This window comes from Lampetra fluviatilis, chromosome 41 (genome assembly GCF_964198595.1).
Source record: "Lampetra fluviatilis chromosome 41, kcLamFluv1.1, whole genome shotgun sequence".
Taxonomy (NCBI): domain Eukaryota; kingdom Metazoa; phylum Chordata; class Hyperoartia; order Petromyzontiformes; family Petromyzontidae; genus Lampetra; species Lampetra fluviatilis.
This window is the reverse complement of record NC_136315.1, coordinates 6,534,969-6,562,910: the sequence shown is the minus strand read 5'-3', so window position 1 is coordinate 6,562,910 and position 27,942 is coordinate 6,534,969. Positions and strand designations below refer to the sequence as shown.

General features: G+C 45.6%; 1 protein-coding gene across 16 annotated transcripts in view; it reads left to right on the top strand.

Moving 5' to 3' along the window:
* The window catches only part of LOC144946487 (ankyrin-2-like), a 253,800-nt gene extending 240,106 nt beyond the window's left edge, over positions 1 to 13,694 (top strand). For 13 of the 16 annotated variants that reach the window (XM_078875404.1, XM_078875418.1, XM_078875417.1 and 10 more), the window contains 6 exons: positions 341 to 4,254; positions 4,887 to 5,033; positions 6,364 to 6,447; positions 7,702 to 7,776; positions 10,153 to 10,339; positions 11,027 to 13,694. In XM_078875404.1, coding sequence (XP_078731530.1) covers positions 341 to 4,254; positions 4,887 to 5,033; positions 6,364 to 6,447; positions 7,702 to 7,776; positions 10,153 to 10,339; positions 11,027 to 11,034 — 4,415 coding nt within the window. In that variant the 3' untranslated portion in view covers positions 11,035 to 13,694. The remainder of the gene's footprint in view (positions 1 to 340; positions 4,255 to 4,886; positions 5,034 to 6,363; positions 6,448 to 7,701; positions 7,777 to 10,152; positions 10,340 to 11,026) is intronic. The other 3 variants (XM_078875403.1, XM_078875410.1, XM_078875414.1) reach the window with 3 other exon arrangements.
* The last annotated feature ends 14,248 nt before the right edge of the window (positions 13,695 to 27,942 follow it).

The following is a 27,942-nucleotide window of genomic DNA, read 5'->3' as shown; positions in this document are numbered from 1 at the left end:
GTGTCAGTGCTGTGCCTCGTGTTTGCTCCTTGGTGCTGGTGCCACGGTGGTTACATTCCCGAGAAGGTTTCTGAAAAAGAATGACCCTCCCCCGATTTACAAATGTGCGATCTTGCAACAAGCCGTACGAATGGCGCGCACGGCTCTCATTGCTGGCGTTCAGTTAAACTGACGTACCTCGGGGAGGGGATTATCGACTTCCAGAAACGCTCTCAGCCCCACCTGTCCGTGCAGTAGTTGTTCCAACGCCCACACATGTCTCGCCGCATCCCTCCCACCCCAACCCCCCACCGCGCTCCCTTCCGCCCGGAAACACGCGCTGGCCCCCGCTCCGCCACAGGTTTCACCGAATTCCTGGAGGAAATCTCCCCGATGTCACCGGGCGGCGGCGATGACGATGACGATGATGTTGGGGGCCGTGAGAGCCCTATGCCCTCTGGCCACACCCCACCGTCACTCGTTCAGTGCGCCGCCATGGCCCAGGCGGAGACACCCTTCCGGTCGAGTCGTCCCGACTCGGCAGACCTGGGCTCCCCTGTGGACATTAGCCCACGTGGCCGCTCGCTCAATGTCGATGGTGCTGCTGGCGACGAGGCGGAGCGAGATGCGGTTACTCCCGACCCGGACGATAGCTTGGACGCCGAGTCGCCCGTGTTCGACGAGGACGAGGACAATCCAGCCGAGGAGTCGCCCGTCTTGGACCAGCAACACTCGCCCATTTCACCGGCATCGCTGGACGATTCGCAGCAACATCGCGACATCACGAGCGAGACCGATGCAGTATCGCCAACCTCGGAGGTGAGGTCAGTGGAGGTCATCATCCAAGACGAATCGGTGGCGGCGACGTCACGGGAGCGCGCGGCAAGCGAGGGCGATGACGGCGCGCAGCAGGTCGCCTTCGGTACGTCGGAGACGTCCGAGGAGTGGCTGTCGAGCAGCAGCGTCCAGCGAGACGAGTGCGAGACCGGCTCGGACCTGGCGGACGTGGAGGAGCCACGGGAGAGCGTAGATCTGGACAGTCTCGTGCACGGGCGGCCGCACCTCGGCGAGGCGGCCCACGCGCTCGTCGCCCAGCACCAACGCTTTGAGCACCACGAGCAACGGAGCCGCACGGAGGCTACGTTCTACAGCGAGCTGAGCCACGAGCAGGGTCTCCACGGTAACGGTTTCCAGGCCAGCAGCGACGAAGGCGAGGATGAGGAACCCGAGCTGATGAGGGGCGGAGGCGGCTTCGTGCTGCGGCAGCAGCAGCATCGCCGCCAAGAGGTGACGGAGGGGGTTGCGATCGAATCGTCTTCGTCCTCTCGCACTTTCGAGGAGCTGTGGACCGCTCCACCACGGCACGGGCGGGAAGCCGAGACGGCCGCTGCTTCAGCGCATGAGGAGGAAGCGGAGTCTCCGCTGGAGGCGCCTGGCTTCACGAGCCCCACGCCCAGCGAGGGAGCCGCAGAGAGGAAACTGTCGCCACAGTTCGACCGAGCGACCGAGTTTCCAGTCGAGGACAAATCGCCACGGCTGGGGGAGACTCTATCATCGCCGCAGCTGGAGGTGGCTGCATCACCGCAGTTCGAGAAGATTGCATCACCACAGCTGGAGGAGGTTGCATCACCGCAGCTGGAGGAAGTTGCGTCACCACAGCTGGAGGAAGTTGCATCATCACCGCAGCTGAAGGAGGTTGCGTCACCACAGTTCGAGGTTGCGTCATCACAGCTGGAGGAGGTTGCATCACCACAGCTGGAGGAAGTTGCATCACCACAGCTGGAGGAGGTTGCGTCACCACAGTTCGAGGTTGCGTCACCACAGCTGGAGGAGGTTGCATCACCACAGCTGGAGGAAGTTGCATCACCACAGCTGGAGGAAGTTGCGTCACCACAGCTGGAGGAGGTTGCGTCACCACAGCTGGAGGAAGTTGCGTCACCGCAGCTGGAGGAGGTTGCGTCACCGCAGCTGGAGGAGGTTGCGTCACCGCAGCTGGAGGAGGTTGCGTCACCACAGCTGGAGGAGGTTGCGTCACCACAGCTGGAGGAGGTTGCGTCACCACAGCTGGAGGAGGTTGCGTCACCACAGCTGGAGGAGGTTGCGTCACCACAGCTGGAGGAAGTTGCGTCACCACAGCTGGAGGAGGTTGCATCACCACAGCTGGAGGAGGTTGCGTCATCACAGCTGGAGGAGGTTGCGTCATCACAGCTGGAGGAGGTTGCATCATCACAGCTGGAGGAGGTTGCATCATCACAGCTGGAGGAAGTTGCGTCACCACAGCTGGAGGAGGTTGCATCACCACAGCTGGAGGAAGTTGCGTCACCGCAGCTGGAGGAAGTTGCATCACCACAGCTGGAGGACGTTGCGTCACCGCAGCTGGAGGAAGTTGCATCACCACAGCTGGAGGAAGTTGCGTCACCGCAGCTGGAGGAAGTTGCATCACCACAGCTGGAGGAGGTTGCATCACCACAGCTGGAGGAAGTTGCGTCACCGCAGCTGGAGGAAGTTGCATCACCACAGCTGGAGGAAGTTTCATCACCACAGCTGGAGGAAGTTGCATCACCACAGCTGGAGGAGGTTGCGTCACCACAGCTGGAGGAAGTTGCATCACCACAGTTGGAGGAAGTTGCGTCACCACAGCTGGAGGAAGTTGCGTCACCACAGCTGGAGGAAGTTGCGTCACCACAGCTGGAGGAAGTTGCATCACCACAGCTGGAGGAAGTTGCATCACCGCAGCTGGAGGAAGTTGCATCACCGCAGCTGGAGGAAGTTGCATCACCACAGCTGGAGGAAGTTGCGTCACCACAGCTGGAGGAAGTTGCGTCACCACAGCTGGAGGAAGTTGCGTCACCGCAGCTGGAGGAAGTTGCATCACCACAGCTGGAGGAAGTTGCATCACTACAGCTGGAGGAAGTTGCGTCACCGCAGCTGGAGGAAGTTGCATCACCACAGCTGGAGGAAGTTGCGTCACCACAGCTGGAGGAGGTTGCATCACCACAGCTGGAGGAAGTTGCGTCACCGCAGCTGGAGGAAGTTGCATCACCACAGCTGGAAGAAGTTGCGTCACCACAGCTGGAGGAGGTTGCGTCACCACAGCTGGAAGAAGTTGCGTCACCACAGCTGGAGGAGGTTGCATCACCTGACAAGCATCGACCTGAAGTCGACACTTTGGCCTTGGACTCGGAATATTCTCTAACACGCGAGATGCAACCTCAGCCTGAAGGGAGGGAGCAAGCACCGGACTTCTCATCCATCGGCCACTCTGAGGAATCTCCTTCTACGGAGCGACTGCCTTCCCCACACTCGTATGCAGCTCCACTACAGGTTGCCTCCTCACCCGAATCCACGCCCGAGGAGGAGGCGGCAATAGCCGGCGATGATGAAGGAGAGCTCGTGGAAGAAGACATCCTCGCGCAGGAGGTCATCCGCCAGCACCGTTCTCCACCCACGGTGGACGCGGAGAAGCTTGAGGAAGATGCCCTTGCGCTGGTGGGAATCCCAAAGTCGTCCCCCACTTTGAAGTCACCGGATAAGCAGCTGCTGCCGCCACAGGGTGAAGATTCGCAAGCAAAGACCGAGACTCCGGACGGCGCTGCTGGGGAACTTGAGGTTGAACGCCATGCCTCGTCATCTCACGGACAGGAGACACCGCCGCCATACGATGTCGATTCACCAGTGGAATCGGATGGTCGTGGACAGCCAGCGTTGTCAGATGTGAGAAGGGAAGCGCAGTCGCCCATGTCTCCGAAGGAACGCTCCCAGGCAGCTGATGGCGACAATGGATTTTTAGCTGCAGGAAGGGAGGAGGAATGTGGTCGAGAGGAGGCAGCAAGCCTGGACAAAGAGCGCCGTGGACACTGGGACGATGACGAAGGTTGGCACGTTCTGGAAAATCGCTACTTCCACAGCAAGTCAGAGAGCAGGATGGAGAGGCGGCAGCATACCACCACTACCACCAAGCACCATAGCTCCACCACCAGCACAGAGATGGAACAGACATTCCTGCTTCTCGATGGCTCTCATGATGCAACAGCCACTGCCACTCGCGACGAGCTGATGCAGCAAAGTTCTCACAGCACTGCCACCGAAAACGGACGACTCGAGACAGAACGACGTGAAGTCACGCACGAGGTCGGATTCGCGCGGTGGGGACTGTCAGATGTGCAAACTGAACTCGAGAGGATGATGCCAGAAGAGGAGGAGAGGAAGGAGGAGCTGGTGGTGGAGGAAGAGGACGTAGCAAAGGCAAAGAGTGAAACTGACCGCGCTGAAGAGGTGAGCCAAAGCAATTATTACGTGCAAGCACTTTTGAGTGAATGTGGCTGGCCTAGTGGCACTTTGGTCTATTTTCAAACTTAAGCACATATAGCTGTCTGTATACAATCATCTTGGCTATAATAAATCAATTTAAGTTATGGGGCAAAAAATTACTTTAAAGTTGTTTTTGGAAGCGGTGGCAGGAGCAGTGATTTGTGCAATGCGCTATTAACCCCGTGACCCGAGTTTGATTCCTGGCCTAACGTCGGTGCCGAGTGATATCCGCTCAGAGCTAAACTGATCAGCTTGGGAAAGTATTGTGAAACAAACCCCCTTGACCACAAGGCATGGGGAGACCATTCGATAAAAGGCTTGACAACAAAGGTGGTTTATGCAATCGGCCACTGGTTTTGAGATTTTTTTAAAGTTACATTTTTAAAGACAGCCAATAGGCAATGTTTTGCTGTGCCTAGGAAATATTACATCGTTACATTTTTTGTTGTCCAACAACACTAAAACGAAAGTCTATAACTAGCGTGTTTCTGTTTATTCTACATTGCTGTGCAAATTGATCGATCACGTGAATTACTATTATGGAGAATTGCGGCGTCTTAAATGTTTGTTAAATAGTGTTATAATTCTACTTACAGGTCTTCAAAGAAAAATATGAATTGGGCAGTGCTGTTGATGAAGAGGATGTTGGTGATGATAGTGATGATGATGATGAATATGATGATGACGATGAAGGAGGGGAGAAGGTGACTACACGAGTGATTCGTCGCAGAGTCATAATACAGGTAAAGAAAAACAAATACCCTCGAGTAGGGCTCTCAAGAGCTCCCTCTAGTGGAGGCCCTTCAACTGGCAGCTCACCCAAGCCAGAAGTTGCAGGCCCTGCCGTTAAACCGTGTGTGGGTGTTGTGTGTGCGTGTACATGCTTGCCCCAATGCTCACTGGATTCCCTTCAGCAGCCTGTAAATGTCGTCTATAATATTGCATTTGAGATTAATTATGAGCAAGTGTGGCACTTGCCAATTCCTCGTAAATTCAAAGTCGTTTTTGCAGCCCTGTGCCGATCTACTTCTGGATGAAAGCCTCCCCATACAGTTCACCCAACAAGCCCACCATACGCTTTTTTCTAAATCATTACGAATTACATTTTGTAATGCTTATGAAGCACATGCTGTCAAGTACACACAACAAATGATTACACGCACTCCACAAATTAGGATGTCATTTAACAACCACCATGCCATCAGTTACTCCAGAGAACATTTTGCAAAGCACCAATTTTAAAACGGGTTATAGCTGTTTATCTAGAACATTAATTATCGCGCTTTAGTTTTTTTTTTTAAATCCTTTATATTAAGTTCACTTGCTTGCTTGCGCGCTTACGACCGTGCAAATCTTTCGGTCGTTTTTTAACCCACTTCCTGTGATCCAATCGAGCTGACATTTTGCACATAGACTCGTTGTGCGTGACAATTTCTTTTCGTGAAGAAAAAATTTCCAAAATTTTACACTTTTTAGGAAAAAATAACTTATATTTAATTACCAATTGCTTAATGGTGGCAGGCAATCATCTGACCCATAGGTGGCAGCCATCTCAAGCCAGAGGACGAGAGGACTCTAGCCGCCACGCATATAAAGGATTTATAGTGAAAAACTTTGTTTTTACGGGTTAATTTTTTTATGTTTTAGCAGGAAAAAAAAACACCAATGAATATAATATAAGCAATGCTAATCAAGTCATTACCATATACAGTAAAACCTTGGATTGCGAGCATAATTTGCTCCGGAAACGTGTTTGTAATCCAAAGCACTCGTATATCAGTTGTGATCACGTGACGCTCGGCAGACAAAGCGTATACTACTCATATTGCAAGACCTCGCTCGTTTATAAAATTAATATTTATTTATTTATTTTTTGCTCGTCTTGCAAAACACTCGCAGACCAAGTTACTCGCAATCCAAGGTTTTACTGTATTTCCAAAAGAGACAATACACAATCATCGTGGATATATTGTGCAACTTTCGTGGATCTTATGACGTATTATTGCCATGTGACTGCCTACCCTAGCGCTAGCTAACAGCACCCTTGCGTCCTTACGTTGCGTGCGGTTGCAGGGAGGAGACCTGCAGCAGCTGGGCGGGGAGACTGTGCATGAGGACCAGTACACGGACGAGTTCGGAAACCTCGTCACTCGAAAGGTAAGGCCGGGTGGTCGTGGCGAGCGGCATCTGCCGCGGGAATTACGTTCGTGTTCGAGTTTCACGCAGTGTCGTAGAGGACTGACAATTTATCTGCTGGCAGTAGTCGCGATATTTTGGACTTGCAGGTCGGGTGAATGGTTTAAAAAAAAATGTTTATATACAAGTTGTAATTTACTACAATGTGAGAAATGAAAATTAGGACTGGTGAATTAAAAAGAGCAGGTGTTTTCGTTTTTACAGTCGTTGAACAGAAAGGAAGATCTTGATGTTTTGTCCGTCTGGTGATCTTCAGGAAAGAGGCTAAATAGTCGGTGAGGTTTGGTGGCGAGTGATGCAAGATGTTGGACTCATTGCGGTGCAGTCATTCGCGTTAAAACGTAATAGAGCGCATTCCAGAAATTTGAATGTGTATGGACTGACTGAAGTTTACTTAAGTATCAATAACTTAATTAAAAATAATCTCTCGTTGAATGAAATTGTTCATGTGGGCCAGTGCTTTTAAAACCCCAATTTACAGGGAGTTTTTTTCACTTCACACAGTCTTCTCCGATGACCACATTTTCACACATAAGAGTCGCCAGGGCTAGAATATGAGGGATGCTCAGGTAGTCAGGTGCTACGGGGACATTTCTTACTTTCCCTTCTGTCTGCCTCACAAGTCGCAATGGATGAGCCCTCTTCAGTGGCATCGTCACGATACTTACATTTCACAATTAGTACTAATCGCATATCTGCATTTTCCATAAATATGCTAAGTTCCTCTTGATATGCAAATTATTTTGTCAAGGCGCCCTTCCCCCCTCCATCCCAGCTTAAATAGTCGCTCCAAGCCTGGAGTGTGTCATTCAGACTCTGTCTACTCGACAGACCTGCTCTCCACCTTAGGACGGCTGCTTGCGTTGTGGCCGAAACGTCGTGAGAATTGTATTTTATTATGTTTTATTATTATTTTATTATTTCCATTCTACGTGACTTTACCGAACCAAGAAGACTTACAATGTCATCAATGTTATGAGTTCATCATCATTATGACATCACCTCCCTTCTGTCATTCACATGGCAGCTAACTATGCGGTTTGATGAACTTCTTCCAATTATAATGTCAAGGCATGCACTAATGATGTCTTGTAAAAGAAGTGAATTTTCTTTTTAACCTCAAATTTGCGATGAATGTTTAAGTCTGTAAAAAAAACGGCGAGATCAATAAACACGGCAACGTGGTTTTAAAAACGATTTCTCTTGTCGTTTCAGGTGACACGCAAAATCATCCACCGCGTACTGTCACCTGAAGAGGTGGACCAGGCACGGGCGGGCCAGGGCGATGAGGTAACCCCCCCTCACCCCGACCCTTCTGACAGCCGAGCACGCTGCCATTGCAAATGGCCACTTGGCAACACAACTCGCAGACATGAGCTGTTTATATGACGCCAACAATGCTTCGACAAATTTAAGACTATTATTATTTTAAATAACTCAAAATGAGCATATAAATACCAAAATAAGCAGATATATCTCATCATTAGACCGCCTTTGCCAGTACTAAAGTATAATAATAGGGTGTTTCCCCTTTTTTTCTGGCAACAAAACTGAAACCTTTTTAAGGAATCAGTTTTGTTGCCATAAAAAAAGGGGAAAAACCTTATTATTATATTTTGGTACTGGCAAAGGAGGTCTAATGATGTAGATGCTTACCCCGAGCCCTCATTACTTTAATAGTGCATTGTCTTTGTGATGTACGCCTTTTGGCGTCCTCTGGTCTAGCACCAATTGAGACGAGGCTCAAAAGAAAGCCGTCTGTGGTGTGGACCAATCAGTTTCAAGGACAATGCATATGTTATCAGTGTGTTTTTTGCTTGCGTTTTTACCACAAGTATTGTGGTTAATGCACACATGATTCCTTGTAAATAGGTTTCAGATAGATCTCCTTCACAAATCCATCTCTCCACATAAAACAAGTATTTCTTACACAAACTATCGACCGCAAAGATTTCTGAGAGTGCATATTTCAGCAGCGTTGTTTCATTGACAAGCAAACTCTGGACTGGTTTCGACATAGTGTCTCATCAGCAGTGTCAGGTTTGGAAGAAATACCTTTAATTTGTATGTGGAGAGACAGATGTGTGAAGGAGGCATTATCTGCTTATTTATGTAGGTACTTATTTTATCATAATCATGCCATTTATTTTTCGATTTAAAGCTTTCGTGACTGCAGGGATTAATCTTCTTGGTTCTTTCGGTAAAGTCACGTAGAAGGGAAGTAATAAAATAATAAAAATAAAACATAATAAAATAATTTCTTCACCTGAGGACGGCTGCTTGCGTTGTGGCCGAAACGTCGTGAGAATTATTTTATTATGTTTTATTTTTATTATTTTATTACTTCCCTTCTACGTGACTTTACCGAAAGAACCAAGAAGATGCCATTTATTTATACAGCCAAGACAATTCATCTGGTGGGCCCTGCAAAGTGATAATTGGCCAATTCCCATTCATGATTTTTCGGTACGTGGGAGGAAACCAGAGTACCCAGAGAACACTTAAGCAATATGCTAACCCTCAAAGCACCGTACAGATGGATTCAAGAATTAATGTTTGTACTGTTGTCACCCTGAAGATGCCTCACAGCGCCAGCCTACGGCACCTGCGATTCCCAGGCAGTCTCCCATCCAAGTACTGACCAGGCTTAAACCTGCTTAGTGTTTGAAATGTTACGAAATCTGGTACATTTTAGGGTCATCTGGTCATAGGCTAAATCCATAATGGATTTAAATTTACCAGAGCCACATACAGTAAAACCTTGGATTGCGAGTAACTTGGTCTGCGAGTGTTTTGCAAGACGAGCACATTTTTTTAATAAATATTAATTTGATAAACGAGCAAGGTCTTGCAACACGAGTAGTGCGTGTATAAGCTTTGTCTGCCGAGCGTCACGTGATCACAACTGATGTACGAGTGCTTTGGATTAAAAACACGTTTCCGGAATGAATTATGCTCGCAATCCAAGGTTTTACTGTACCAGGGGAAATCACTCCGCTGTATAGATAACCTGTAGAAATTCACTTGCTGTACACCCGAGGCTTCATTTGAGCTGGGTGCGAGTTTGTTCCCCAGAAATTATTTCAGCACCCGGCACACCACCTCCAGTATACCCCTCTACGTGGCTACTATTTGAGTGCCTGCTTCATTGTATAAGTGACCTGGAAGATATACTACTATAATAGCCCAGAAATGTGTGTAACGCACGTGACATCACTCCACATGACAGACACCCCCCCCCCCCCCCCCGTCATTAATAATAAAATAATCATGAGCGGGTGGATTTTTACACTCACGCAGAAGGTCGAGTGGAAAGATATTTGTTTTCGCAGCCACTTCAATATGACGACGTTTCTTTACAGAAAGTGATGGTCAAAAATAAATCTACGCAGCACAGTGCTCCAATCCGTACGTGACGTCACTGCAAAAGAGCCCCCCCCCCCCCCATCATTACTATCATAAGCAAGACATTTTTTAATGCAAATTCGCTTTCCATTTTACGTTTCTTTATCGAAAGTTACTCAAATAAATAACGCTACGCAGACGTTTCTTTACGTAAATATTACAGCTTCCGTCCTCGGACGGGCAAAAGGCTAGTCGATAGAGAAATGTAGTCCTTTGTGCAACAGCTAAAATAAACAGCTGCGCCATCTCTGGTGTGAGCAGGACAAAGTGGAGGAGTGGATTGGCTCGGGATGGAGCCGGGTGGAGGACCGGCCTGCGGAGTCGCCCTCGGAGCCAGCAGGGGCAAGCGGTGGCTCCCACAGTGGCTCACACGGTGGCTCCCACGGTGGCTCCCACGGTGGCTCCCACGATGGCTCCCACGGGGCGCAGGGAGGTGCGATGCCTTTCGGTGATTTACGAGTGGCACGGACGTGAGCTGTGTGTTTTTAGTTTGACCAGGGCAATTGCGAAACGAATATACAGGGAGGGAAAAAAGTATTTGATCCCCTGCTGATTTTGTACGTATAACAATTTGGACATGCGTTTTTCTGTATTTTTTGTTGTTATTCTGTCTCTCACTGTTCAAATAAACCTACCATTAAAATTATAGACTGATCATTTCTTTTTCAGTGGGCAAACGTACAAAATCAGCAGGGGATCAAATACTTTTTTTCCCTCACTGTATATAGTTAAGTCCACACCTGAGCAATCAGTTATGCAATCAATTCTCCCTCGAATTCGCAAAACTTAAAAAAAAAATTCGCCTGCAACTGCTTTGTCTACATCCGAGTTCGTAGTTGCACAGCAAGGAAATAGAACAGCATATTCAGGATTTGTAAGAACGAACTGTATGTCGCAAATGTCCAGCACGCAATGAGATGCGTTGCTACAAATCGTCGAGGAAATCGATTGAGTTGGTCTCTACTGCGAGAAACCGGATGTGCAACTGTTCAACTGGTTGCAGAGACCACCAACATCTAAGCAATTCAGTCAGGTACAACCAAGTCACATGCATCTTAATTGCTTGGGTTGTGAACTTGGCTTAAATGCACACTTTCAGGGACAGACACTTAACGGAGAACATGTCTGTGTACAGGGATGTGATCGCCACACCCGGGTCGAGGCATGCAGGGAGCAACGCTGACCTTCAACTTCACTACCACCGTCACCACAACCTCAACATGAACTTCCAAAACAAAGGCCAACAACTCCCCGATGCTACCAATATACTACCCCACCAATTCCAGTGTAACCATGTGTCTCTCACCTTATCCAACCCTCGCATTACCCAACTCAACCCTACCCGATCCCACGTTGTGCTCATGTCCATACTAACCCTATTAACCCTAGCACAGCCTTGCAAAACCCCTAGCTGACCTATATTGGCCTGACTGACCTAATCCAACTCAACCAGACCATAGCTTACCTAAACTCAAAGTGTGCTGCGACACCCGGCACATCCTTGTCTGGCCTTACCTAGGCCTGATCCAATGCAAACCAACTTTGACCTTAATCCATTCTGTGGAAAATTACTCGACATAAGACTCTTACCCAAGTCAATCAGAACTGACAAACGATGCAAAACTGAACCCGACTCTACTCCACACACGCGTGCGCGTGGGTGCCCGTGTCAGAGAAAGGGGACGTTAAACATTGACTACGCCACCTTTACCTACCAGGGGGGCGCATTGTGAAATCACGTGGCCCCACCATTCTTGACCAAGAACTGTTTTTGGAAGTCACCCTGTGTGTGTGCCCACGTCTGAACACTGTGAGGCCAGCCTATGGTGCACCGCTAACACGAGCCTACCAACCCATCTGTCTCGTAGGTCTTTTGGCTTGCCACGGCGTTCGAACATACTTTACTACGAGATGTACGTTGCTGTTGTTGTTGTCATCGACACCCTATTATGTGTGCATGCACGCAGTCTCATAACTTATCACGTTTACTTTTCTGCCTATATATTTTCTTTGCGCAGTTGACACACGTCCGGGTGGGCTGCGGTTACAAGGCTTGCGATTCATTCACTCTAGCCACCAAAGACAAACGCGCGGCCCCAATTGCTAGCGTGAGCTGTTACTAAAATCGCTGAAACCCTCAAAATAGCCAGGTCTCACACGATTGAACGATGGATGACCATGGCCAGGGGTGGCCACCTGTCCCAAGTTTTCCCACCGACCATCCTGTTTTGTTTGTTTAAAAAAATCGGCCATTCCCGGAATGAAGCTTATTCCTGTGAAATGGTTCTTGCTTTCACAAAAAAAAGAATCACATTACTGTTAATTTATTTGTGCGATTTGCGGCTCTAATTTGTGATAAGCAAATGATGCCACCTAAATCTTTTTCAGCTCCAGGTGACGTGCAGGGGATTGAGTGGAATTATGTGACCATGTGTCAATAGTGCAGGAAATGCATTATGAATGCATCAGTGCTGCATGGACTACAATTTTGTCGTCTGGCAAAGGATGCTCTGATGGAGCCACTGCCTCCATATTCCAGTTACTCAATCCACCTGCACATATGACCCGAGGCTGATGAAAACAAAAACTTACGGTGGAATTGTTGCTCCAAAAAACACTTGAACCGCAAAACTGACAGCTGTATCCGTATGCTTTGTGGAGTTTTTATGATGCCGATTACCTGTCCAGAATTTTGTTTTGTACCTCAGGTGGTAGCCACAATTACAGCAGAAAATGCCAACAGTCACTCGAGCAAAGAATAGAGCGAGAGCAGGAGAAATGACAAGAAGTAGCCTTCGTGTAGTGTGTGTAAGCTAAGGTACTAATGTATGGAATGTTCAAAAGGCACTAATATATATTAAGACTACTGATGTAACTGTTATTAACTATTATATGTATGCGAACAAATGTGCTAATCATGTATATGCCACAAGTGGCTGACTGCTTCGACGGAATAATTTAATGACGTGAACAACGCCATTTGTGGTTTTGAAACAAAGTAAACAAAAATGAAACTTCGGATAACACAAACAAGTCAAGACACTGAGTAAAACATTTTATAGGATTGATGTGTGACCACATTTTAAAGGATTTAGTGGCGTGTTACAATTCCTAATGTTTCTGCTCCCATACACTGCTCATTTAAAAAAATATAAACCACACGCAGACCCAAGGACATTTTATCGCGAGGGGGCGTAAAGGAAACGGACTTCACTAGCGTACCTTCTAAGACTTAAACTTAAAAAAAAACGTATGCAGATTGAGTATGTAGTTGTAGTGCACATTATCTCAGCATGTCATGATCTCTTTTGTAAAATATTAAATGTCCTTCCTGCATTCACTCATTAAGTGCTTGAAAACGTCAATAAAGCTCCATGTCACGCGATCCATCCAGAGGAAGTGTCAGGTGGGGGGGGGGAGGATGTCAGTCCATTGATGGCAATTACGATAATAATTTTAATTTGATCTTGGGGGGGGGGGGGCGGGGGATCATTAACATCATCCCATTCGTTCATTGAGCTGCAGGTTGGTGGTTTGCATGAAAATTGTGTCCGGGAATCCGATTTTCCCAGGAGTGCGATGATGCAAAGAGTCGCACACACCACCTTATGTGTGCGCGTGTGTATGTGTGTGTATGTGTGTGTACGTGCCATGAGTTTGACTGCACGAGGCGCATCGGGTGTTAGGTATAAAAACAAAATAAGACCCCCCCCCACCCCACCATGCTGTGCAGTGAGCGTCGGCACTGAATGTTATTAAAGCCAGTGTACGCAAACAAATAAAACGTGATGGAAAAAAAACCCCACAAGGGCTCAGTACGTGTCATTGATCGCATTATTACACAGGACAGTATTTCTGGGTTAAAAACCTTGAAATTTAATAACTCAAGGGGGTCCAGTGTCCGTCATTAAGTGACGACATTCACATTGCTCAGGGAATGTCACGGTTCAGTCCTCCCAGAGCCAAGATGCTATCCTTAAAATAATAAAAGTAATATTTAAAAAAAACTTTTTTAAAAACACGCTTTAATGAAATGTACTGTACTCGTAATAGCAGAACTCCACGACTCCAGGAAGTGGCCATGAAGTTTGCCATCACGTAAGGGGGACCGTTGTGATTTACAGTTGAACGTGGACAATTAGACCCAAGCCGAAACATAACATGTAAAAAAGAATGTTTAAAAAGATATAATTTGTATTTTTTTATGATAGAATATAGTATTGTCATCAGTATCACATAAGTATACCAAGTTTGCAGTCGATACCACTTTGGGAAGTGGGTTAAAATTGAGTTACACGATTTGAGCATACAACAAGACAGCGTGAGTTAATAAAAAGCGTGTAATAATAATAAACCGTTTTAATAACTACGGTAGCAGCGAACCAGTTGCTCTGCAACACAAAATGAGACAGCTGTAATTATCACCCTCTTCTGATATTCTGCCTAAATAATTCTAACAGCACAAATTGAAATGTTAGCAATTTGAAATTAACCTCGTCAGTTTTCATTCATTACTCCCACCCCGTCTTCAGGTGTCGCTATCAAAGTACAGTAATGTATTGCGAATTTCTTCTGCCGTCTCAATTCAATGTACGTTCATTGCACGGAAAATTCCGTGTAGCCAATTAGGCAGCAAGTTGCAGTGGCAACGGCTCGCAGCCACGAATAACAGAGTTCCACTGTTGGTGTGGAGAGGAGCCCAGCCAGCAGCCAGGAAATCCGAGGCATATATTATTATTTATATAGGTTACAGATCCTGTTAAAAAATCAAATCAAGAATCGTCCGCTGCAAAAAAACGGATTGCTGCCTCCCTCTCATGGATCTACTGGGTGACACAGTCGCTGCGCTCCAGCCTGGTATGGGAGCTTGTACACCAAACCGCAAGATGCACAAATAACACTAACATTTTTTTTTGTTCCTGGGTAGTAAGTGTTATTTCCTAATTGCATATGCCTTAAAAGTAGAAAAATGGCTATGATTCCCCACAGACTTCGCTTTCGTGACCAGCACAGTGATATTTTGAAATTTACCTATTTTCCAGAACATTCCAGATAGATTCAGTGCCGAGTAAACTTGGAGTAACTTCTAGAACTTTCCAGTATTATAAATAGTATAAATACAGGGGCCTTAAGCCCACCAGTTCAGTTTAGTTCCAGCTGACGTATTGTGCGTCATAACCTAAACGGACACCAATCCCCCTGGCTCCGTTCTGGCGAACATTTTGCCACGATCTGCAGAGACATGCAAACTGCAAGGGAGTTGACACGTTTTCGTGCCTACAACAACCTACAAACCATCAACCAAAACCTCAACTCCCGATCCCCTTTCTGGGATCGTGCTCTCGCCATCCTAGAATCTCACCCAGATCTGACAGACCGCTGGTGAACAGAGTGGCTGAACATGGGACTTCCAGAAGACAAACACCTCATCATTCGAGACCCAAACATCGCACCGCCTGGCTTTGGCATTCCTCGAAGACACTGGTGGAACCATCGACCGCATCAAAACATCCACAGATTGATGCTTCGCCACATCTACTTCATAAAACACATCCCTGCGGAGGGAGCTGGTAAGAACGTTGGGTTTCTCGGTCAATGACCAGGGTCAACGGCGGCGTGGTGTATTCCGCAAATATGGCCGACTGTGAGGGCGGGCACAAGCCGGCGTGAGTAGGTTAAACGTTGAGTTTTATAAGGGCACCACGGGGTGACCAGCCCTTCCACACCCAGCCCCACCCCTCCCACCCCCACCCTCCACACCCTCCCCACCCAGCCCCTCCCCACCCAGCCCCTCCCCACCCTCCCCACCCAGCCCCTCCCCACCCTCCCCACCCAGCCCCTCCCCACCCAGCCCCTCCCCACCCTCCCCACCCAGCCCCTCCCCACCCTCCCCACCGAGCCCCTCCCCACCCAGCCCCTCCCTGCACGACGGACGGACGGACACAATAATCCCCTGTGGGCTGATGTAACCAGGAAATTCCTACCAGTAAAAACATATTGCATGTAAACCTCTGCATAGGACGTCACTATATGTATGCATGTTAAACTTCTTTCGCACCCTACGTAGCCAGCCGTGCTGATCGGAGGTGGGAATATGATGATAGACGAGGGCAGAAACGCGTGGTAAAGCGGAGCTCGGGGATTGCAGAGGATGTCGCCGAGTGGGAGCTCAGTGACAACTAAAGTTCACGATCGGAGTGTTGTCAATAAATGACTAAACATTTTCAGAATATTGTGGAGCGTTGATTTGACCAACGTCGCATGAAAGAATGCTTGTTATAAAAAAGTGAATACTTACAGAGGGGTGTAAATTATATAAACAATTCCTGCACACAGGCATTCGGACAATACAGTACAATATTTAGCGATCCTGACTCAAGTGCCTGATATTGCATCAAATGTCCACGCCATCACAGTGGGGCTCATTTGTTCCGAACACGTTAGTTAAGTTTGCGTTGAAATGTTTGTTTAAAATCCAGCACAGTATTCAAATAATTTTGGTTAATTTTTTTTACCAAGGTGAGTTTGTCAACAGAGGGCAGTGCAGCAAAAACCATTGTTCAATGTACGATGCTCCAACATGCGCTCCCCATCGTATTCATCCCGCACCGACCAGGGTGGTGAAGTATGGTCATATAACCAGAACTCGGGAAACCTCACCCCAGCAGTCGATGACCAAATATAACTCTACATTGTCCAAAATAGTATTTATAACTCTACAACCCATACGTTGTACATTATACGACGAACGGAGTTTGATAATGGATAACGTGTAATTCCATAATCTAAAACGATGCACCCAAGTACGCATAGATAATCGAAGCATATAATAATCAAACACAAATATAATAATCTAGAACAATATAATAATCTAAAACAATATAATAATCAACACCTAACATCGTCCGTGTACACGCACGGAGGCGTTTAACTATCATCGGGCGCGTGCGGTGTGTAACGATTTCATTTGAGTGGGGAGCCAAATAGCAACCGCGGAAACACGTCGTGTGGTGGTGTGTCGCGAGGACTGGAGTTTGTCAACGCTTTAGTGCAGGGGTGGGGAACCTTTTTTCTGCCAAGGGCCATTTGGATATTTGTAACGTCATTCGCGGGCCATACAAAATTATCAACTTAAAAATTAACCCGTAAAAACAAAGTTTTTCACTATAAATCCTTTATATGCGTGTTCAATGGCCCACAACCCAGCCCACATTGGTCTTTGAAACGGGCGGCTAGAGTCCTCTCGTCCTCTGGCTTGAGATGGCTGCCACCTATGGGTCAGATGATTGCCTGCCACCATTAAGCAATTGGTAATTAAATATAAAAAAAAAAATCCTAAAAAGTGTAACATTTTTGAAACAAATTTTCACGAAAATAAATTGTCACGCACAACGAGTCTGTGTGCAAAATGTCAGCTCGATTGGATCACGGGAAGTGGGTTAAAAAACGACCGAAAGATTTGCACGGTCGTAAGAGCGCAAGCAAGCAAGTGAACTTAATATAAAGGATTTAAAAATTAGCCTGTTATATTTGGTCAAACATTTAATTAACTCACCCCTAAAGTGATGGCTGGAACTGCTTCTCTTTGGCGAGGCACGTGATGTTAGCTGGTGTTGATGTTGCTGCTACTCGCAACTGCTTTTCCAGGTTTGCTTCTAGATGTATTTAATTTCGAGTCCCGCCTGCGGTTGCCTTGGCAGGGCCACACCAAATGATTTCGTGGGCCTAATACGGCCCGCGGGCCGGACGTTCCTCACCCCTGAGTTTAGTCGATTACTGCGAATACTGTTCTAATGGGCGACAAAGGAGAGTGTGGGGTGGCGGTCACCCACTCGTGGATTCGAGTTTTTTTTGTTTAACCAGATGAAGACTCAAGAGACCAGGATGATCTCATTTGTTAAGGTGACCCTGGGTCACCAAAATGACTAATTAAAAATAAAGTAAGGCAATTAATTAACATTAAAACATGGCATTTCACAATTGGTCTCTGTTTGGTTAGGTTATGTAAAAATGTATCATAAACCCTCCACCCAACACAGCCAATGCATACAAGTGTCACGTGAATCAAACGTACCACATGTATTACTGCTTTCGCCTAGGCCTCGGCAAGGTAAGGTAATTTACCCTTTTTACCAGGTGTCGACATGCCAAGGGGTAAGGTAAAGGGTAGGGTAAAGGTAGCGCGAAGTATTACCCGGCAAATACCTTGTTTACCTACTACATTGTTTACCTACTACCTTGTTTACCTACTACCTTGATAATTGTTTTTTTACCCTTCTATCTGGCAACAAAACTGACCTTTTTACAAGGAGTCATGTTTGCATAGACCACAATACCTGCAGTCATAATGCAAACAAAAAACATAACTCTGATAATGTGCACTGTCCTTGAAGTTGATTGGTCCACACCCGAGACAGCTTTCCTTAGAGCCTAGTCTCACATGGGTTGGACCAGATGACGCCAAAAGGCGCACATTATGACTGCAGGTATTGTGGTCTATGCAAACATGACTCCTTGTAAAAAGGTGTCAGTTTTGTTGCCAGATAGAAGGGTAAAAAACCAATTATCATATTTTTACTGGCAAATGAGGTTCCCATAGTACCTACTACATTGTTTACCTACCTCCCTGTTTACCTACTACCTTGTTTACCTACTACCCTGTTTACCTACTACCCTGTTTACCTACTACATTGTTTACCTACCTCCCTGTTTACCTACTACATTGTTTACATACTACCCTGTTTACCTACTACATTGTTTACCTACCTCCCTGTTTACCTACTACCCTGTTTACCTACTACCTTGTTTACCTACTACCTTGTTTACCTACTACCTTGTTTACCTACTACATTGTTTACCTACTACCTTGTTTACCTACTACATTGTTTACCTACTACCCTGTTTACCTACTACCTTGTTTACCTACCTCCCTGTTTACCTACTACCCTGTTTACCTACTACCTTGTTTACCTACTGCCTTGTTTACCTACTACCCTGTTTACCTACTACCTTGTTTACCTACCTCCCTGTTTACCTACTACCCTGTTTACCTACTACCTTGTTTACCTACTACCCTGTTTACCTACTACCCTGTTTACCTACTACATTGTTTACCGCTAAAAGCTCCATGGCACAGTCCGTGGCCTCCATTTAAAATTGGAATCATCGAGAGTATTCTAGATTAATGAAGCGCTCTACCTTGCATTTACCTGTTATAAACCTTGTTCATGTGTAGTAGTACCCCAGTAATTACCCTGTAAGCTGGTAATTTGTATGGGGTGAGGGTAAAAGATAGGATAAATGTAGGCTCGTTGCTTTTACCTTACCTGCTAAAGGGTAAAAGGTAAGGGTAGAGTGATTGTATTGTGGTAAGGTAAAAGGTAGGGTAAAGGTAGACTCGTTTTTACTTTTTACCTTACCTTGCTAAAGGGTAAAAGGTAAGGGTAGAGTGATTGTATTGTGGTAAGGTAAAGGTAGGCTCGTTGTTTTTACCTTGCCTTGCCGAGGCCTACAAGTTTCGTCCCACCGCCGGGTTTTGTTGGAGTCTTCTTATCTCACGACATTTAAACGGGCGACGACGTTTCGCTGGAGGATACCTCCAGCGTCGTGAGATTGTTTACAGGAGCTCGGATCTCGAGTGAAGCCGCTTCCCGATCTGGGTCAGGTCGATATAATAACGTCAGCGGCACAATAATTAGTTGATTACGAGTTGATTGGTCGTGATTGACAGGTCGGATGAATATATTTACCGTTTGGGGGAAACTAGGCTGTCCTGAATTTTGTTCAGGTGTATTGTGTTAGGATTGAAGGAATGTGTTAATGCCACTGTTCAGCGTTCACATGCAGATTTTAATCATAGGAGTTGATTGAATAAGTTGGTGGTTATTTAATACAGTACAATCAAAATATAGCATCATTAAAAATCATTCTTTATTAATCGTTTCCAAGTCGCACTCATTTTATAGCTGTCCGGCTCGGTTGATGTTATTTTGGATTTTCTCAATGTCTCTTGATTTTCTTTCCTAACGCGCGTGTTATGCCACCGCAGATAATTGTTTGTATTTAACATTTATTTACTCTACTTTAAGTCGTGTACATAAATTTTGCAACATGTTTGGCAAATGTAACATTTACCGCATGTACACAATGTGATATACACCTTCTGATCATAAGTTCGGTAATTTATGTTTTGTTGAAGTTAACGCAAAGTATATTTTATTTAGTTACAAATCTCGCCTTAATTTGTTGCGTTTCTAAGAACTGAGCTATTTTAGCAGTAATTCCGACGATATAGGGAAGTTTGTTTTAAGCGTGTTAGTATTTTCAGCGTTTATTTAATGTATTGTATTTTTAGTATTGCTTGCTACGTTTGTCAATTACTGTACCCGTTCCATCACAGGGCTTACGAAACGTTTAATCTCATCATCGAATGTTCGTTAAGAGTCAGAATATTTATTTATGCTGGAGGAATCCGATGAGCTCTAAAGTTATTTTTCACAGCTTTCCCAGTAGACGCCGTTCATTTGCTTTGAGGGTTTCGTTCACCCAAGAAATCCTTCGACCAATGACGCCATTGATGGTGAACTCAGTGGTTGGAGGTTAATTTAGTCGTCTCTGCTATCGAGACTTTATGGATTACCAAATAAATCGCATTGCCCAAAGAGGATAAGGATTATATAAAGACAACTGTTATTTACGCGGAATGTTTTAAAGGGAAATTGTTAAAGATCAATAGTTAATATAATTGAAAAAAGCAGTACAGAAGTTGGATTAAATAAAGTAACAAAGTAAAATTCATGTAATTGTTAATTAAAAAGCCAAAACAATTGTTAAACACGGGTTGAACAAAACGGTATTAGGTCACGTTAATATTGTTTAACGAGATGAGAACTCAAGAAACGTGGATAAGTATCGTTTGTAAGAGTGGCTTAGGGCATTATACAAGCAAAATTTAGTTTTTAATTGATTCAAAATGCACACTCTTAACGAGCAATTCCAATTCACTCGTGAACTTCCAAATACGAAAAAGAAACCTCAAAGTAAACAGCAGCAGTAACAAACAACAGAAAAAAGAATAAATAACATTAACTCCAGCACTGCACAACAACGACACAAAACACAATGGCACATGGCCCCATGAAACTCTCATTTACGGCACCTCGGCATCGACGGCACTGTCGTAAATGTGAAGGTTGCACAACTGTCGTAAAACCAACCATAATCCCTGGCGCATATTAATGTCACGGCTTAAAATGTTACATTTGGGAACAACTTTTAACAATGAATTGCCATAAAGATCAGTGATGAAATGGGTATAGCTACGTAATGTTCTTTGGGTCTTTCTGTAAAGTCACGTAGATAGGTTCAAATTAATAAAAAATAAAATAAACATAAAACTACGTTTCGATCACCATTGGAGATGCCTACCCCGAGCCCTCGTGCTCTGATGGTGCATTGTCTTTGAGTTGTGCGCCTTTTGGCGTCGTCTGGTCCAACACCATGTGAGACTAGGCTCTAAGGAAAGCTGTCTCGGGTGTGGACCAATCAACTTCAAGGACAGTGCATACATTATCAGAGTTGTGTTTTTTGTTTGCATTATGACTGCAGGTATTGTGGTCTATGCAGGCATGACTCCTTGTAAAAAAGGTGTCAGTTTTGTTGCCAGATAGAAGGGTAAAAAACCAATTATCATATTACGTTTCGATCGTCATCAGGCGGAGAGAAAAGGGGGCGGGCCTCTAATATGCAAATGACCACTCTTAGGTTTTTTCGGTAAAGTCACGTAGGTAAAAATAAAATAAATAATAAACATAATATAAATATTTGTGTTATTATTTTATTTCTATTATTTATATTTTTTATTACTTATTTTTACCTACGTGACTTTACCGAAAAAACCTAAGAGTATGAATCCTTGCAGTCACGAAAGCTTCAAATCTAATTATGCAAATGACTGTAAAGGTTTAAAAGTGGGCGTGGTCCCCAAGTGTCAGAACGGAGTGGGCGGGGCACAAGAGTCTAGGTCAGCAGTGGATGGAGCATCTCTGATTCTAGATTTGAAGTTTTCGTGACTGCAAGTATTCATATTCTTAGGTTTTTTTTGGTAAAGTCACGTAGGTATTTATTATGAATTAATTATTATTTATTATTTTATTTTACTTTTATTAATTTTACTTTTTTACCTACGTGACTTTACCGAAAAAACCTAAGAATAGAGCATCTCTGCCCCGCCCAATCCGTTCTCTATAGGAAAATAGAAGCAAGGGGAGGGTGGGAGGTTTAATGTAACCCATAAATGACGTCACGCGATTTTGGACGATTTTTGCCCCCCCCCCTCGTCACACGGCGTCACAAAGCTCTGCCCCCCCCCAAACCATATTTTTATTTTGAAAATAAAACTTGCTTCAAATCGCTTTAAACTATAGTCATTGTAGTGCGTATTTAATGTGGCGCTGCACTCTGATGTTGTAGGAGAAAACATTTATTAAAATGTCTATTTAATTAAGTAGAACGTGTTGTCTATATTTATTTAAAGTTGCGCATTTTGATGTGACGTCACATTTCTCACACCCCCCCCCCTCCTCGTCAGACATCGTCACAAATGTCTGACCCCCCCCCCCTCAGGTGCGTGACGTCATTTATGGACGGCCCTTTAGTCCAGTGTGCCAACCATGACGTCACAAGACGACAGCATCCAGTGATGGCATTAATGGCCACTGGTATAAAAGGTCATGAGCCTACAATTGTTTTGTTCCTCCGTATCCTATAAACGTCGGTATAAGTTAAAGGAACACTATCACTAAAGGTGTGTTTTTTCGTAAGCTTCTCTATATCTCAGGGCTGAAATTGCAACTTCCATTGCAACAGATGACATGAATTATGCACGGGCATATCACACGCATGCTGCTTGTTCGATTTAAACTTGCAATGCCTTCCCAGAGCTCGGGTTACCAGGGCTGACTGGCGGGGTTTTTTTGTGTTACCGGGGGGGGCCTTTCTTGATTACACTCGCACACAGGCAGAGAGTCGGGGCAGGATCCTCTTTCATTGAACAAGAAAGAGCTCGGAGTGCATGCACACACGTCTTGCTTAGACAGCTGCACAATGAACTACTTAAACCTGCTATGCTAGGAATGTGCATGCCACGTATGCATTAGGGTTGCCACTTCGTGGTACAAAAAACTGGAACATATAATGGGGAGAAGAATATTACTGGTAGGAACCGCCAGGTTACACCAGCTCACAGGGGATTATTGTGTCCGTCCGTCGTGCAGGGAGGGGCTGGGTGGGGAGGGGCTGGGTGGGGAGGGTGGGGAGGGTGGGGCTGGGTGGGGCTGGGTGGGGAGGGGCTGGTCATCCCGTGGCGCCCTTATAAAACTCAACGTTTCACCTACTCACGCCGGCTTGTGCCCGCCCTCACAGTCGGGCATATTTGCGAAATACACCACGCCGCCGTTGACCCTGGCCATTGACCGAGCAACCCAAAGTTCCTACCAGCTCCCTCCGCAGGAATGTGTTTCACAATACTCGAGAGGAGAGAACTACCATGGAAATGCATGGTCTTGAGTGGGCTATTACTGCACAACTAACAACAACTTGGAATGGAAGACTTACACATTTCCAAGGACAATTACATCATAAAGAGGTTGACTAGGAAAACGAGGGCAGGTGGTAAATGGTAAGCATTATGTATGCAAGTGGCCCTGCATGAATGATACGTGTATTCATGTATATCAAACGAGCTGTTGCCATAGGTAACGTGGAATTTTTGCGACTGAGGACCACCAATGAATATTAACTCGGCCTTCATGCTCATTTCAGCGGAGACATTTTATCATCGATGTTGGCTTTGGTACAACATTTATAAAGTACTCACATTCACAAGTTAATCAATTGGGAAAAGACATGGCAATATTGGCCCCATGCTGGCAGACAGATGACAATTTTCAGGAAGGTGCCGAGTTCATCACGTGTCGCACGAGGACTGCTGCCACTCGGCATCTCCTCAGCTCGACTACAGCAGGGCATTAACGTGGTTAGGATGATATGTGATGTAATGCGGTTTTAGTTGTCGAGGATTTTAAGCACCCTAGAAACGCAAGCCCTGAGCATTTGGCTGATGTTGATCAACACAAAGTACTTGTTGATGCTGCGTTGGCAGTTGTGCACAAGAAAAACTCGCAATTAACCCTTAACTTTTTTTTAATGAAAGTTAATTGGCCGAAAAGTTTTCGCCTGTTATTTATTTGGCGACAGTTTTATCGATGCATGTCTTTAGTTGTAATGTTAAGAAAGCCCTGCAGGTTGGTCTGATGCTGCGAGGAGGACGGGGCATTGACGTGGAAAGTGAGAATTTGGTTCATCCATTATGCACACGTGACTGCGACAATGTAAGCCGCTCGTCCTCGGCCAAAGGAACTGTGAGAGCCACTGCAGCCGAGCGCTGAGAGACGAGCCGCTTCAAGGGATCAACAGCTCCCGTTTCACTGGATCGGCAGCAAACGAAAACACCCAACCACACAATGACACACCCGACCACACATACATACATACAAACACACAATCGCACGAGATATGCGCCCACGTACCTCGTACACGCACAATGATGCATTGTGCAGGTACTGTATTCACTTGATGGTTATATGACATGACATTTCATATTATGTAGATGTATGATTATGTGATATCGCTGTTTACAAATTCTTGAGTAGCCAGATTAAACTGAAACAATCCAAAGCCATTACAATTATTCAATTAAACACCAGTGCGACAGTGTGCATTGTGAACGTACTTTAATGTGTTTCTATACCATTGCGTAGATAATAACTGAACACAGTATTTAAATGGCTTTAATAGACCTCTAATTTTGGATACTGGTGTGCTTATAAAAGCATACCCTATTCGGACCACGTAATAATCTCCCTCTTCACAATAAAACATGTCTTAGTGCTCTACAACTGTGCTTAAAATAGTGAAACTTTAAAAGAAAACACATCTTTGTGCATGCACGTGACGTCTAATCTTCATAACAATACAAAGACATCTCCTGCGTCGACTTATTTTCTTTCTATAGAAACAAACTCAACTAGTTTTCCTATGGTTTAAAGTTTAACACAACACACAAAACCAACCTTCAAACTGTCTAAAATATTAAGCGAGCCCCAAACCAAAACTCATGACGTGCGCACGATTTGACAACGTTTCAAAGATCTCAACACGAAAGTCCACACTTTGTTATTCTTACCAAAGCGCATGCGCACACACGTGCCGACTTGGGTCAAAATATAAACCCTTTTAATGCTCTTAGGTTTTTCGGTAAAGTCACGTAGGTAAAAACAATATATAATTTAAATAATAATAGAAATAAAATAATAAATCACGACGTTTCGGAGGCAACACAAGTCTCCGTCATCAGGTGGGACCGTCAGCTAGATTTACGTGACTTTACCGAAAAACCTAAGAGTATGAATCCTTGCAGTCACGAAAGCTTCAAATCTAGAATAAACCCTTTTACTGGCAGGAACCTCCTGGTTACACCAGCCCATTGTGTCCGTCCGTCGTGCAGGGAGGGGCTGGGTGGGGAGGGGAGGGGCTGGGTGGGGAGGGGAGGGTGGGGAGGGGCTGGGTGGGGAGGGGCTGGTCACCCCGTGGTGCCCTTATATAACTCAACGTTTAACCTACTCACGCCGGCTTGTGCCCACCCTCACAGTCGGCCATATTTGCGGAATACACCACGCCGCCGTTGACCCTGGCCATTGACCGGGCAACCCAACGTTCCTACCAGCTCCCTCCGCAGGAATGTGTTACCCATGCGAGTAAACTGGGAGCGTCTTCGGCTGCAGAACTGGTTGCGTGTGAGAGGCAAGCCGTGAACACGAACCGACAAGTCGTTGACGGACACTTGTGTTGCGACAGAAACGTCGTGTTCTTTTGATTATTGGTTTTTTCTACCCACGTGACTTAACCGAAAAGAAGCAGAGAGTATGGATTGCTGCAGTCACGAAAGCTTCAAAATCAAGATCGACACCGGTAGGTGACACGCGTAGATGGGTCAGACACTGCCAACATGCGGAGGCCGCGCCTTGATGCGGTGCACGAGACGACCAGGTCACCGTGCCGCTGCTGTCAGCAAGCAATGACGCAACAGCGGAACTGTGTCTGACACGCTACAAAGGGAACATTGCAGGAAGACCATCGCCTGACACGCCAGTTTACTGCTGCAGTACAGCCGCTTGCGGCTCTCCAAAGAGCCCCTCCGTGACGCTATTTAATCAGGAGCGCCGTCTCGCGCTCAGGTTCATTGCGGCTCGTAAAATATTGAGTCTTGGTTTACCGAATTCCAAACAAATGGCTCTTCTTGTTAATTTGGGCGCCCCTGTCCTCGGGCAATGATGAACTTTTAATTTTTTATTTTATTTACACATCGCACCAGGTACTCATTTGAGGCCGAGTCGACCTAGGGGAAGCCCAGGACCGGTTCAGATAATCGTCACCTGGTGTTGGTGGCCCCGAACAGGAATCGAACTCGGCTAATGCCGGGTTCGTAGCACAGCACGCTAACCGCTACACTACAGCTCCCCACTTTATACATAAAAAATACACAAACACAATCCCCAACCCTCGCTGCTGCTAATATGGTCTCACTCTTTTAATGTATTTCTTTTCCCGTGGACTCCTATCCAAAGTAAATTACTGCGCGATTCCAACAAGCACCACCGTCTTTGACATTCCGTATCCGACTTTATTTATTTCGAGTCACATTTTGTACAATTTGCAAAAGCACTTTTTGTAAAAACAGCACAGCAGCATCTGCCTTCAACGTCCGCGGTGGGGCCGAGAAGGATTCTGTGCCACAAGTGGCGACAAAATGTGTGGCGATACCAATTTCCGTACAGGGCTCACAACAAAGACGATTATGTGATTACGTGCTTATTAAATAAGATTCACGCAATTCACTTTAGTGGCAATTTAAAGGTATCGGTACAACTCAAACTTTGCCATCTCAGGTGATACCACAATGTAAAACATTTCATCTGGGTCCATGGATCCAATATTTTGGACTGGAAAAAAATGTCTTTACAATTCAAACATAAAACGAGGCTTCAACCGGTGAAACGCAGTCCTCTTCAATGACAAAGCGCAATGCTTCGATTCGTACACCACTCGGAAATCACCGATGCATTGCTATACAGCGTGGTCCAGATGTCCTGTGACCCCCCCCCCCCCCCCCAAAATTAATTGGCCCCTAACTTTTTTTTCCCTTCACTCATTCATTTCTTTGTTTCCACACCCATTGGTTATACAGCAATGGCGCTTTAGAGAATGAAATAACAAGACACCTGGACCACCCTGTAGAGGAGTGGGGACATTTAAAGACTCCGTGGCATGGTTTCACAGGTGTAGGCTTTGCAGTGCCAGTGGCACGAGCTGATAAAAGCCCTGCACTGTGACCTTGTTTAGGGGATGGGGGGCACAACACAGTCAATGCAAAACAAAAACGTCAACAAATGTTAAACGCTCAACCAAGATGAACAACATAGATTTGACTTGAATTTGTCTATCGTCTATTCTGCTTGAGTTCTTACCCTCAAAATGTATGTACTGTATTGTAACAACAGCCCCTCTCGCCACAGCGATATGGAGCTGACACATAACACCACATTTACAAACAGGCCACAGCTAAAAACCAGAAATGTGTCTTCATAAATGTGTACTCAGGCATGGTTAGGTTTTACCGACCGACCGAAATAGTTTGTCAGCCATCATTGCACACTTTAAAAGCAAAGTATGTTTGAGGAATTAAGGAAAAAGTGGAAAAAAACTCAAAAGATAAAATGTGGCATTTTTAACCTGATCGTCATCTTCATGGTGAGAGAGAACGCTTTTGTTGTATTCAATTGGTAAAAGAGGATAAAAAAAATGTGAACACATCTTGCCAATATTGGAACATTTTACAATCACTTTAAAATAGCATCAGATTTTGAAACGTTTGCTTTACATTTCTTAAATACATTTAAAAAACATATATACTTTATTGTTTTAAACACAGCT